Genomic DNA, 14,945 nt, shown 5'->3' with positions numbered 1-14,945 from the left:
CCCCATATACTACCCACCACTGCAACCTGTATGATCTCGTTGGCTGGCACTCGCTTCATACTCGTCGCCAAACCCACTGGCTCAAGGTCACCTACAAGTCTCTGCTAGGTAAAGCCCCGCCTTATCTCAGCTCACTGGTCACCATAGCAGCAACCACCCGTAGCATGCGCTCCAGCAGGTATATCTCACTGGTCACCCCCAAAGCCAATTCTTCCTTTGGCCGCCTCTCCTTCCAGTTCTCTGCTGACAATGACTGGAACGAACTGCAAAAATCTCTGAAGCTGGAGACTCTTACCTCCCTCACTAGCTTTAGGCACCAGCTGTCAGAGCAGCTCACAGATCACTGCACCTGTACATAGCTCATCTGTAAATAGCCCATCCAATCTACCTCATCCCCATACTGTATTTATTTATTTATTTTGCTCCTATGCACCCCAGTATCTCAACTTGCACATTCATCTTCTGCACATCCTACCTTTCCAGTGTTTAATTGCTATTGTAACAGATGTATAATGTACTCTCCATGCGTTATGTTTTCTCAAAATAAATCACTTCGGCCAGTGGTCCCAGTTGAGCATCATTTATTTCTGTTGTTAAATAGGAAACAGCACGTTAGTTGTGCAGGGCTTAACACTATTGATGGCTGTCGATGGCAAAATCCCTTGCATCACATTTTCCTACTGGGCGAACAAAATACAAAAATACAATACAAAATATAACATGTGTAAATACCTGTTGTTAAATAGGAAACAGCACGTTAGTTGTGCAGGGCTTAACAGTATTGATGGCTGTCGATGGCAAAATCTGTAGCATGAAGACAACTGTGTTAGCAGTGGCTTATGTGACCATGACATCGGTGTATGCTAGCTAACACACTTATTTACAGCAATCATATGCCAAAGCACATCCCAGAAAGCCCCTCAATCCCTAACAGGTACCATATACCCACACATGTATAAATCAGTAACGTACAGCAAACTTGTACACATTGTAAAATAGAAAACAGTATTCAGAACGTGACCTACCCCTTGCATCACATTTTCCTACTGGGAAGACCTGACGTTCGCGATCTCCCCCTATCTGCAAGCGGGGCCAATCACAACACACCTTATTGTCATCAGAGTTGAACTAACCAATAAGAATACTTGAACATTAAATACACATATCTTTAGAGGGAAGTGGAAACATAACCAACCCCGTTACACTATATTGTAATTACTTTGCCACCATGGCCTATTTATTACCTTACCTCTCTTATTCTACCTCATTTGCACATGCTGTATAAACATTTTTCTACTGTATTATTGATTTTATGTCTGTTTATTCCATGTGTAACTCTGTGTCGAACTGCTTTGCTTTATCTTGGCCAGGTCGCAGTTGCAAATGAGAACTTGTTCTCAACTAGCCTACCTGGTTAAATAAAGGTGAGGGGGGAAAGGGTAGGGACGTCCCAAGGATTCTGGGTAGTACTAACCGTATTATTAGTAATGAAATCGCTGTTCGGCAGTCCTACTCTAAAATTATTCCCTATGGAATTGATTGCGCTGCTCAAATTTTCCGCTCCAGCGAACTTGTATCGGAACTATTACACTGTCGAAATAGCTTCCACACGGATGTAAAAGCGAGACATTTCGTATTTTGCAAACTTGGAGTAAACGTGGATATTATTAACCTCATTATCATACCAAACGTTTTCGGATGTAACTGCAAGGAACACTCAAGATGGAAAAACGCATCCGTGGGGCAAAAGGTAAAAACATACTAATCTAAGGAAGGTATATAGCTATAGTGGATAGACAGCTGTAGTAACCAGCAACATGGCGAGCGAGCGACCTAGATAGCTAGCTAAGTGGCTAACTTCCTGAAACCGAGTGTTGATTAACATGAACAAAACATTCTTATAAACCAACTTTCACAAGGTAGGTTCTATGTCGAGGTAGATGTTGTAATAGACGATTCCCCCCATCGGGAATTGAAAATATTGTTCCGATTGTTCAGGCAGTTGTCACAGACTTCAATAGGGTGGAATAATGTTTGAGATTATTTTTTTACATTTGTAGCACACAATTTGTCCTTGCAAATTGTGAAGAAAGTTGACATTATAGGCCATTTTAGACCTATACATGCCTCCTGTAAGATCCTATGATCCGTGAACAGTAGCTACATGATACAGACATCTTGGTATCATTATACTCATTATAGTGTGGTCCCAAATATGGAGTAAATCTAGATTCTGAAATAATTGTTTACGAAGAACTTATTCAACATATTAATATGAATATCTCAAAAGTACAATATACTCTTCAAATATGTCAAATTTACAAAGTGTGCTATCTGGTACTTTTGAAAATATTACCCATTTTATACTTAAATGTAACCAATCAGACCTTATATGCTCATATAATTGATCATTACTTAAAACGTAGCAGTGAGCTCACTCTGGAAATGGTATCTACTTATAGAGTGTAGTGTTTTAAACTATGTCTAAAAATGAACCAAATCAAAAAGGTACTTTTGATATTTTTTATGTTTAACAAATTTTCACATATATATTTCAGAATGTAGACTTACATATTTTAGAGCACACTATAAGGAGTATAATGACAGCAAGATGATGTCTGTATCATGTACTTTTCACAGATCGTAGGGTCTTACAGGAGACATGTATAGGCAGAGGCTAATGCTCTCCGTCACTGCAACGGATTTCCATCATATGGATTCTAGAGAGGTCGTTTTTGTGATCTGTGTAGATACGCAATAAAAATCTCCAGGGGGGATGGTTTGGAGATGACATTGCCTAATACAGACAGAAGCATGTCTGTTCTACGAAATATATTCCCAAATAAATGTATTCTCCCCCAAAAATAGCTGCTCTGTGCTCTGAACTGACATGCATGATTGTTGATGAAACGCTGATGTTAAAATGTAGGGAAATAAATAGTTTATAATGCACTGCTCAACTGCTGCCAAAGTAATTCAAAGCCTATACACTTTCACTCAGGATGTATCTTTCCAGTGCTGCTATTTTTGCCATGTAATGTTGTTATTAAAACAAAATCGGACAACCCTATAGAAGAATAGTTTTATCTAGTTGGCTTGTGTGTTCTATGAGAGATAAATATCCCTCTCGAGGCGCATTCTAGTTGGCTTGTGTGTTCTTTGAGAGATAAATATTCCTCGAGGCGCATTCTAGTTGCGAGAGCCATAGGAGGGAAATATGTGTTCTGACAAGCCGTCAAATGCACAGAAATTCTTAGTGCAATCGCGGAAAAAAACTTTTGAAGGCAGTTTTGGCAACTGTAGTTGAAGTCGATAGTTTACATACACCCTAGCCAAATACATTTTAACTCAGTTTTTCACAATTCCTGACATTTAATCCTAGTAAGAAGGTCCTGTCTTAGATCAGTTAGGATCACCACTTTATTTTAAGAATGTGAAATGTCAGAATAATAGTAGAGAATGATTTCTTTCATCACATTCCCAGTAGGTCGCACGTTTACACACACTCAATTAGTATTTTGTAGCATTGCCTTTAAATTGTGTAACTTGGGTCAAACGTTTCAGGTAGCCTTCCACAAGCTTCCCACAATAAGTTGGGTGAATTTGGCCCATTCCTCCTGACAGAGCTGGTGTAACTGAGTCAGGTTTGTAGGCCTCCTTACTCGCACACGCTTTTTCAGTTCTGCCCACAAATGTTCTATAGGATTGAGGTCAGGGCTTTGTGATGGCCACTCCAATACCTTGCCTTTGTTGTCCTTAAACCATTTTGCCACAACTTTGGAAGTATGCTTGGGGTCATTGTCCATTTGGAAGACCCATTTACGACCAAGCTTTAACTTCCTGACTGATATTGCTTCAATATATCCTCAAAATTTTCCTTCTCATGATGCCATATATTTTGTGAAGTGCACCAGTTACTCCTGCAGCAAAGCACCCCCACAACATGATGCTGCCACCCCCGTGTTTCACGGTTGGGATGGTGTTCTTCGGCTTGCAAGCGTCCCCCTTTTTCCTCCAAACATAACGATGGTCATTATGCCCAAACAGTTCTATTTTTGTTTCAGAGGACATTTCTCCAAGAAGTATAATCTTTGTCCCCATGTGCAGTTGCAAACTTTAGTCTGTTTTTTTTATGGCAGTTTTGGAGCAGTGGCTTCTTCCTTGCTGAGCGGCCTTTCAGGTTATGTCGATAGGACTTGATTTACTGTGGATATAGATACGTTTTCTCCAGCATCTTCACAAGGTCCTTTGCTGTTATTCTGGGATTGATTTGCACTTTTCGCACCAAAGTACGCTCATCTCTAGGAGACAGAACGCATCTCCTTCCTGAGCGGTATGACAGCTACGTGGTCCCATGGTGTTTCCACTTGTGTACTATTGTTTGTACCGCTGAACGTGGTACCTTCAGGCATTTGGAAATTGCTCCCAAGGATGAACTAGACTTGGGGGGGGTCTACAATTATTTTTCTGAGGTCTTGGCTGATTTCTTTTGATTTTCCCATAGTGCCGCATTGCTTGACATCGAGTTTGAAGGTATGCCTTGAAATACATCCACAGGTACACCCCCAATTGACTCAAATGATGCCAGTTAGCTTATCAGAAGCTTTTAAAGCCATGACATCATTTTCTGGAATTTTCCAAGCTGTTTAAAGGCACAGTCAACTTAGTGTATGTAAACTTCTGACCCACTGGAATTGTGATACAGTGAAATAATCTGTCTGTAAACAATTGTTGGAAAAATTACTTGTCATGCACAAAGTAGATGTCCTAACTGACTTGCCAAAACTGTAGTTTGTTAGCAAGAAATGTGTGGAGTGGTTGACAAACTATTTTTAATGACTCCAACCTAGGTGTTTGTAAACGTCCGACTTCAATTGTATATAGTGGTGTAATAATATTACATTATGTAGTGTTTTATATTTTGTTTTATGTGTGATGTAAATGCCTTAATGTGTTTAGACCCCAGGAAGAGAAGCAGCTGCCTTGGCAGCAGCTAATGGGGATCCCTAATAAATAGAAATACAAATCTCCATTTTTATAGGCACTATGTTTCATCAGTTGGGCAACAGGTGATAAATTATGCTTATTGCACATCTTATCATATAGACCACACATAGAATATATGCATCGTCCAATATGTTAAAATACGTAGAACACTTTTACCAATATGTTATTGGGCCCCTTTTTAGAGGTGGAAGTTCTATTTGAGATGGTGTCAGCATAATCTTTTCCATTGATTTGGAGTAGAATGTCCTTTTAAAAAGTCACCAGAACTAAGCCTCTCATTCCAACATACAAATTCTATAAACATTCTCCCTGGATCCCCTCAGCAAAGGGACTGGAATTGGTCAAACCTTTCTACATGTAAGCGGAGGTTAACTTGGCCCCAAACTATCGATCTGAGATTGACGTAAGTTTGTCATTGGATTTTTTTGTTGTTGCTTTAACCCCTGTGTCGGGACTAAAAGGAGCTTAAAATGGCCATTTACATCATGATTTAATAATAAAATAAATGTTTGTGAGACAAATGTAAAAAGCATATGAAACATTCTTCCTCCCATTTAAGTTTCTATGTGAGAATTGCCAAAACAATTGTAAGATACCCAAAATAGTTTCGTGCCACGCTGACGTGGAATCGCCCAAATCGATGATAACCAAGAAAATGTGAAGTCTGATCGTGACCAGTTCTGTAGCAATAAGGTAATTACTAAACAAAGATACTCAATGGCCTCTTTATTTTTCCAGATAACGTTGTTAGACCTAGCTAGCTAGCAAGCTAATATCTCTTTATATAATTTTCACTATCATTTTTTTACCTATTTGTTGTGATCATTGCCCATATGATTACATTTTTTAAACTAATTGATGTACGGTCAAAAGTTTTAGAACACCTACTCATTCAATGGTTTTTCTTAATTTTTACTATTTTCTACATTGTAGAATAATGGTGAAGACATCAACTATGAAATAACACAAGGAATCATGTAGTAACCAAAAAAGTGCTAAACAAATCTAAATATATTATATTTGAGGTTCTTCAAATAGCCACTCTTTGCCACGATGACAGCTTTGCACACGCTTGGCATTCTCTCAACCAGCTTCACCTGAAATGCTTTTCCAACCGTCTTGAAGGAATTCCCACATATGCTGAGCACTTTTTGGCTGCTTTTCCTTCACTCTGCGGTCCCGACTCATCCCAAACCATCTCAATTTGGTTGAGGTCGGGGGATTGTGGAGGCCAGGTCACCTAATGCAGCACACCATCACTCTTCTTCTTGGTCAAATAACCCTAACTCGGCCTGGAGGTGTGTTGGGCCATTGTCCTGTTGAAAAACAAATGATAGTCCTACTAAGCCTAAACCAGATGGGATGGCGTATCGCTGCAGAATGCTGTGGTAGCCATGCTGTATAAGTGTGCCTTGAATTCTAAATAAATCACTGACAGTGTCACCAGCAAAGCACCGCCACACCATAACACCTCCTCCTCCATGCTTTACGGTGGGAAATACACATGCGGAGATTATCCGTTCACCCACACAGCGTCTCCCAAAGACACAGTGGTTGGAACCAAAAATCTACAATTTGGACTCCAGACCAAAGGACAAATTTCCACCGGTCTAATGTCCATTGCTTGTGTTTCTTGGCCCAAGCAAGTCTCTTCTTATTATTGGTGTCCTTTAGTAGTGGTTTCTTTGCAGCAATACAACCATAAAGGCCTGATTTGCACAGTGCCCTCTGAACAGTTGATGTTGAGATGTCTGTTACCTGAACTCTGAAGAAATTATTTGGACTGCAATTTCTGAGGCTGGTAACTCCTGAACTTATCCTCTGCAGCAGAGGGAGCTCTGGGTCTTCCATTCATGTGGTGGTGCTCAGGAGAGCCAGTTTCATCATAGAGCTTGATGGTTTTTACGACTGCAATTGAAGAAACATTCAAAGTTCTTAATTTTCTGTATTGACTGACCTTCATCTTTTAAAGTAATGATGGACTGTCGTTTCTCTTTGCTTATTTGAGCTGTTCTTGCCATAATATGGACTTGGTCTTCTACCAAATAGGGCCATCTACTGTATTACCCACCTACCTTGTCACAACACAACAGACTGGCTCAAACACATTAAGAAGGAAAGAAATTCCACAAATTAACTTTTAAGAAGGCACACCTGTTGATTGAAATACATTCCAGGTGACTACCTCATGAAGCTGGTTGAGAGAATGCCAAGAGTGTGCAAAGCTGTCATCAAGGCAAAGGGTGGCTATTTGAAGATTCTGAAATGTAAAATATATTTTGATTTGTTTGGTTACTACATGATTCCATATGTGTTATTTCATAGTTTTGATGTCTTCGCTATAATTCTACAATGTATAAAATAGCACAAATAAAGAAAAACCCTTGAATGAGTAGGTGTTCTACAACTTTTGACTGGTAGTGTGTGTAACTTATTGTTCACTAGTCAGTACTCATTAATTCACTACTTGTTGCTCATCATTCAAACTCCTTTATTATTCTTTTATCGTTTGGTAAATTTCTGTGTTTCAGGTCCCTCGCTTCCTCTCCCCTCTCTGCGGCTTATGATTCCACCACTGCGGCTGGTCTCAGCAGCCATCTGGCAAACGATCCAGCAGAGACACGTGATGGATTATGGGATGCTGGAGGAGTTTGTTACCATGGTTACAGAGATGGTTCCAGAGCTTCTGAATGACAGTCAGAGGGCCCAACTTATTCTGGGTCTTCGAGCACGGGTGAGAGAGAGGGGTGGAGCTCGTGTTCATTATGACGGGAAAGATGAGATTAACATTTTTAGTAGTGTTTACTGTCTCAAGTACGTCTCCTGGACTGGTTTGCTCTGCTTTCAGCTGGTCCTGGAGTTGTGTCGCTCGAAGCCGATCGCTGACCTCCAGACCATTCAGCCACACCTGGACAGGATACAGACCCTTACACCTCTCTGGGGGACACAGGTGAGCTCCTTAAGGCAGAGCCTCAGCTAATGTTTAAATTGGTCAGTGATAGACATTTATGTATTTCTGATATGACAATGATATATTATGGAAAAAACATATGCAGACTAAATGTAGTGCTGAGCGATTGCTGTTTTTATGTAGTTTGTTACAAAATAATCACGGTTTTGAGTATTATATATTTTTTTACATTATGTGGGTTGAATGCTGTAACAACTATTTCACAACAAAGCATCCTTCACTCATGCTGCCAAACATACCCTTGTAAAACTGACCATCCTACCGATCCTCGACTTCGGCGATGTCATTTACAAAATAGCCTCCAATACCCTACTCAATAAATTGGATGCAGTCTATCACAGTGCCATCCGTTTTGTCACCAAAGCCCCATATACTACCCACCACTGCGACCTGTACGCGCTCGTTGGCTGGCCCTCACTTCATACTCGTCGCCAAACCCACTGGCTCAAGGTCATCTACAAGACCCTGCTAGGTAAAGCCCCCCCTTATCTCAGCTCGCTGGTCACCATCGCAGCACACACCTGTAGCACGCGCTCCAGCAGGTATATCTCTCTGGTCACCCCCAAAACCAATTCTTCCTTTGGCCGCCTCTCCTTCCAGTTCTCTGCTGCCAATGACTGGAACGAACTACAAAAATCTCTGAAACTGGAAAGACTTATCTCCCTCACTAGCTTTAAGCACCAGCTGTCAGAGCAGCTCACAGATTACTGCACCTGTACATAGCCCAACTATAATTTAGCCCAAACAACTACCTCAACCCCATACTGTATTTATTTATTTAGCTCCTTTGCACCCCATTATTTCTATCTCTACTTTGCACATTATTCCACTGCAAATCTACCATTCCAGTGTTTTACTTGCTATATTGTATTTACTTTGCCACCATGGCCTTTTTTTGCCTTTACCTCCCTTATCTCACCTCATTTGCTCACATTGTATATAGACTTATTTTTCTACTGTATTATTGACTGTATGTTTGTTTTACAACAACACAGAGTTACACATGGAGTATGTGTCGAACTGCTTTGCTTTATCTTGGCCAGGTCGCAATTGTAAATGAGAATTTGTTCTCAACTTGCCTACCTGGTTAAATAAAGAAATAAAATAAAAAAACTACGCAGAATAAAACAATTAATAAAAGTCCCATGATGGTAGTGACTGCCCATTAATGCTTATTAACCATCATTTATTCACTTTACTTTAATAAAATATCTCAGTTGTTGTGTATATTAGGCTACATTGGTTTTATTTGAAGACTATTGTTTCATTCCAAGTCATTTCATCCCTATAGAGCTGCTGTCTGACAAAATCAAAATTTTTCGAAGTACATGAGGCCTACTTTTACATCTGCTGAATACCAACTATCAATCACTTAGATCATGTATTTTCAGGTAGCGATACCTCACGAAGCAACAGCTGCTCTCTATATCACCTCAAGGTCACGCATTCTTCTCTTCGTAGCAGGCATAAAAGATACACAGACTGGACATGTAGATGCGCAATGAATTATGGTCATTGTAGTTAATTACTACGTTTGTTTGTGCTAAACTATGCAGAATATTGGCCTGTTGGAAACTACAACTCCCTACTACATTGCACAGTTCTGTCTAGATTTTATTTTTCTAGAGAAACTGCAATGTGTGCATTGAGCTCACAGAAGAAGGTGGAAAAAGAACAAAATGAATTCAAATAATTGAATCGAGGTTGGTCAATTAGTTGTTTAAAAACCAAAAATAATCATATTCTGTGTTTAAGGCGACTGATGCAGAGGTGGGATTATCTGAATCCAACTTCCTGGGGCTGGTTCAAACCCTTCTGAAAGACCCAGACGAGAGGGAACATTTCTTCCAGGTCAGTAAGTATTTGGCTATGGAATAGTTGTGGGTCATTTCCATTATGTGTATTTCCACTGCTGTGTATTTCCAGAAATTCAATAATACTCTTCTAAGATGTTTTCATAGCTTATTTTCCTTTACTCTGTTTTAGGATGTTTTTCCTGTAGAATTTGGTCCCAGTTATGACGTAAGCATACAGAAACTCATGTGGCAATTCCTTTCGAGACTGGAGAAGCTACTTCCTGTGTCAAACTTCCAACAGGTACTTGTAGAAATACAATTATATACAGTACCTTCGGAAAGTATTCAGACCCCTTGACTTGTTCAATATTTTTCTTAGAAATCTACACACAATACCCCAAAATGACAAAGCGAAAAACAGTTTTTTAATTTTTTTTTGCAAATGTATTAAAAATTAAAAATACCTTGTATTCAGACACTTTTTGCTATGAGACTCAAATTGAGCTCAGGTGCATCCTGTTTCTATTGATTATCCTTGATGTTTCTACAACTTTTTATTTTTTATTTAACCTCTAACTAGGCAAGTCAGTTAAGAACAAATTCTTATTTACAATGACGGCCTACCCCGGCCAAACCCTCCCCTAACCTGGACCATGCTGGGCCAATTGTACGCCCTATGGGACTCCTGATCACGGCTGGTTAAGATTGAACCCTGGTCAGTAGTGACGCCTCTAGCACAGCGATGCAGAGCCTTACACCGCTGCCCCACTCGGTCCCCCGCAACTTGGAGTCCACCTGTGGTAAATTCAATTGATTGGACATGATTTGGAAAGGCACACACCTGTCTATAAAAGGTTGACAGTTGACAGTGCATGTCAGAGCAAAAACCAAGCCATGAGGTTGAAGGAATTGTCCGTAGAGCTGCGAGACAGGATTGTGTCAAGGCACAGATCTGGGGAAGGCACAGATCTGGGGAAAGGTACCAAAATGATTCTGCAGCATTGAAGGTCGCCAAGAACACAGTGGCCTCCATCATTCTTAAATGGAAGAAGTTTGGAACCACCAAGACTCTTCCTAGAGCTGGCCACCAAGAACCCGGTGGTCACTTTTTAACAGAGCTCTAGAGTTTGTCTATCGAAATCGCTCCTCAGTAAAAGGCACATGACAGCCCGCTTGGAGAATGCCAAAAGGCACCTAAAGACTCTCAGACCACGAGAAACAAGATTCTTTGGTCTGATGAAACCAAGATTGAACTATTTGGCTGAATGCCAAGTGTCACATCTGGAAGAAAGCTGGCGCCATCCCTAAGGTGAAGCATGGTGGTGGCAGCATGCTTTGGGGATGTTTTTCAGCTGCAGGGACTGGGAGACAAGTCACGATCGAGGGAAGGAAGAACGGAGCAGAGTACAGTGATTGATGAAAACCTGTTCCAGAGCACTCAGTACCTCAGACTGGGGTGAAGGTTCACCTTCCAACAGGACCACAACCCTAAGCACACATCCAAGACTATGCAGGAGTGGCTTCGGAACAAGTCTCTGAATGTCCTTGAGTGGCCCAGCAAGAGAGGATCTGGACTTCTGTATACCTCCACTACCTTGTTACAACACAACAGATTGGCTCAACTGCATTAAGAAGGAAAGAAATTCCACAAATTATCTTTTAAAAAGGTACAACAGTTAATTGAAATGCATTCCAGGTGACTACCTCATAAAGCTGGTTGAGAGAATGCCAAGAGTTTGCGAAGCTGTCAAGGCAAAGGGTGGCTACTTTGAATAATCTGAAATATAAAATATATTTTGATTTGTTTAACACTTTGTTTAAGGTTACTACATGATTCCATGTGTTATTTCATAGTTTTGATGTCTTCACTATTATTCTACAATGTAGAAATTATAAAAATAAAGAAAAACCCTTGAATGAGTAGGTGTGTACAAACTTTTGACTGGTACAGTATATTCCTTCTAACTCTGTATTCCTTATTGTGTCAGGCTGCCTTGCTGCTCAGTGGCGTCCCCTCTGTTCTGGAGGAATGTGTTGAGTCCATATCTCACCCTCAGCAGCTGAAAACCCTGCTTCAGTACCACAGAGATCTCTGCCAGCTGGACAACCATGGTAGGCATCTCCCACAGGACCCATCATTTTCATGCTATATCATGGATTTGTTTTGGACACCCCATTGCAAATTTAAGTCTGTGTTGTGTTTTGGTTCTCCTTTTCAGACCCTCCATCTTCCACCGATGGGGACTGCATTCTCTCAGCTCTCTGTCTTCCTCCTGTGGAAAGGGTGGTAATTACAACAGAGGTGAAAAAAGAAGGAACACGAATGGATGTTAAAGAAAGAGAAGGGGTGGATAGCAGATCAGGGGAATGTGAGAAAAACAAAACATCCTCTGTTAGTGATGAGGAGGCAGAGGATGATGCAGAGTTTGCTGACCCAGGGACAGACAGGGTGGAACCAAAGTACGAAACAGTGATGGGTATAGGGGAAGATGGTATAGAGAAGCCTTTAAAACTAATCAAAACGCAAGAAGAAACCCATTATGAAAAATTCAGAAAAAAGCCCAAACCTGGACAAAAGAGAAGCATAGGCATGTCTAAAGAAATCAGATCCCCCATGATACAAAAGCCCTCGGTGGACCTACAAGGGATTGTCATCGCTAACATGACACAGACCCCCAAATCAAATCAACAGGTCCCAAGAGCCAAAAGGTCCTTGGAGCGTAGAACATGCAAGTTGTGCGGTAAGGTCGTACAGCGTCCTGCAGTCTTGAGGAAACACATGTTGACTCACACTGGTGACTGGCCCTATCAATGTCCTACCTGTAATAAGATTTACAAGGCCTTGGGAAGCTTCCAGGAACATACTGAAAGATGTGTCTTTCCTATTGAGGAAACACCTGAGGACAGTGAGTCATCCATATCAGTGATGCAATACAAGGGTCTGATGTTGAAGAAAATTTTACCACGTCCGCCAGGACAAAAAGCAGGCCCAAATGAAAAAAACCTCAAACGCATTGTCTGCAAGACATGTCCTGTTTGTGGGAAGACTTTTGCCACAGGTTCGAGCATGAAGCGGCATCAGATTATCCACACTGAGCCCAAAAAGTGCAGAGTGTGCGAACACATCTTCCCTAACTCTTCCGAACTGAAGATCCACATGGAGTCCCATCCGAAGAAAGGAATCCATCAATGTAGTAACTGTGAGAGGACCTTTAAGCACGATTACAGTGTGAAGGCTCATGAAGAGGCTTGTCTGTTTCTGAGTCGTCAACAGGGGGAGCTTGGAGAGAGCAGTGGTCTTCCAGCTACCGGGCAGACAGACCCAGGGCCATCGGGCAGTACACACCAGCAGAGCATGACATGTGAAGCTGGAATCATACAACTCTCTGCCACTCTGAGCAAACAGAATTCTGCCTTCACCTATATGCATTCTGTGGAGGGGTCATCAGCGAGAGCAAAAAGGTCCCTGGAGCGTAGGACATGCAAGGTGTGCGGTAAGGTTGTACAGCGTCCTGCAGTTCTGAGGAAACACATGGTGACCCACACTGGTGACTGGCCCTATCGATGTCCCACCTGTAAGAAGATTTACAAGACCCTGAGAAGCTTCCAGGAACATATTGAAAGATGTGTCTTTCCTATTGAGGAAACACCTGAGGACAGTGAGTTATCCTCCACCAATGCAACCACACACCCATCTTCTACCCCGGAACCAAACGCACCTATAGGATCATCCAAACGCTGTGCAAGGTGTCCTATTTGCCATAAATTTATATCAGGATACCTGAGATATCACATTCTCTCTCACTCCGATGAGCGCCCACACGCTTGCCCTCGTTGTGGGTCGAAATACAAGTTCGACTTTGTATTGAGGAGACACATGAGACTGTTCTGCAAGGTGAGGAAGGGTGAACCTGTTGAATTAGGGGAAAAGAAAATCCACAAGTGTAATGAATGTGGGAAGGAATTCGGGCTAAAATCCACACTGACGGCACACAAACGCATCCACAACCCGCTCCGCTGCGCCTATTGCCGAAGGATGTTCCCAGACCAAGAAACGCTTGCAATACACAAGGTAGAGCACAAACCGGTTCAATGCACCATGTGTGAGAAGAGCTTCAATGTGATAAGATACCTCTCCAGACACTACGTGGACGACCATCAGTTCAGCGGGCCGTTCCGCTGCACCTACTGCGAGAGAAGCTATGCTGAGTTATCTGTCTTCGTCCGACACGAGAGGACACACACCGGGGATCTTCCATATAAGTGCTCCCACTGTCCCAAGAAGTTCCATTTTGAAACTGCTCTTGTGACACACCAGAGAAAGCACACAGGAGAGAAACCGTGCCTTTGCTGGGAGTGTGGAAAGAGCTTCCAATCTAAGGGAATTCTGAAAACACACATGAATCGTGTTCACACTCCTCAGGTGAAACGTTTCCCTTGTTCCCAGTGTAACAAAGCTTTCAGGGACAAAGGTCAAATGAAGATGCATGAGAATGTATATCACAAAGGGGTGCGTTACCCGTGCTCCTACTGCGGTAAGGGATTCTATAGCCCTGCCCCATTGGCGAGACACGTGTTGATTCACACAGGGGAGAATCCTTATTCCTGCACATTTAAGGAATGTACCAGAGTTTTCAAATCTGCATCTGAACTGAGGATACACATGAGATACCATACTGGAGACCGGCCATTCAAGTGCAAGGACTGTGGGAAGGGTTTTGTTCAAGCCCATTATCTCACCATACACCGGCGAAGTCATACTGGGGAGAAACCGTATTCGTGTCTCACCTGCAACAAGTCCTTCAGCACCTCCCATCAGTTGAGCAGACACATGAAAACTCACACAGGTGAGAAGCCTTACCAATGTACGGATTGCGGGAAAGCTTTCAATCGTAGAGACCGTTTGCGGACTCATCAAGATAAATGCCATCCATCTTTTTAGTTGAAGTTAAGCTCCTTTTGTTCTCAATGTTCTATAAATGCTGATCGTGTTTTGCAATTGTTGTAAATTAACTGCTTATGTAGCCAGTAACAAATGACAGCCTAAACTCACCATGCATGTTTCTTTAGTTTTTGTTTTGCTATGGCTGTAATGACTTTCTCCTTCTGGGATTAATAAAATACCTTCAACACCCACCTCTTACTTCTCATTCAGTCAAGTCAGAGTCAAG

The 14,945-nt window shown here is 41.7% G+C and overlaps 1 protein-coding gene across 3 annotated transcripts; it reads left to right on the top strand.

The window, feature by feature from the left end:
* The first annotated feature begins 774 nt into the window (after nucleotides 1-774).
* Nucleotides 775-14,910, top strand: LOC129828994 (zinc finger protein 420-like). Of its 3 annotated transcripts, none has more exons than XM_055890373.1 (7): nucleotides 775-1,211; nucleotides 7,539-7,741; nucleotides 7,856-7,957; nucleotides 9,734-9,829; nucleotides 9,965-10,075; nucleotides 11,763-11,886; nucleotides 11,994-14,910. In XM_055890373.1, exons 2-7 carry the CDS (start codon nucleotides 7,571-7,573, stop codon nucleotides 14,714-14,716), a joined length of 3,327 nt encoding a protein of 1,108 aa, XP_055746348.1. In that variant the 5' UTR covers nucleotides 775-1,211; nucleotides 7,539-7,570; the 3' UTR covers nucleotides 14,717-14,910. The 3 variants fall into 3 exon arrangements, with proteins under 3 accessions (XP_055746348.1, XP_055746347.1, XP_055746349.1); XM_055890372.1 differs by lacking the exon at nucleotides 775-1,211 and adding an exon at nucleotides 1,427-1,750; XM_055890374.1 differs by lacking the exons at nucleotides 775-1,211; nucleotides 7,539-7,741; nucleotides 7,856-7,957 and having other exon boundaries at nucleotides 9,749-9,833.
* The last annotated feature ends 35 nt before the right edge of the window (nucleotides 14,911-14,945 follow it).

This window comes from Salvelinus fontinalis, chromosome 30 (genome assembly GCF_029448725.1).
Source record: "Salvelinus fontinalis isolate EN_2023a chromosome 30, ASM2944872v1, whole genome shotgun sequence".
NCBI classification, from domain to species: Eukaryota; Metazoa; Chordata; class Actinopteri; order Salmoniformes; family Salmonidae; genus Salvelinus; species Salvelinus fontinalis.
The sequence above is the reverse complement of the archived record's forward strand: the minus strand, read 5'-3'. Positions and strand labels throughout refer to the sequence as shown.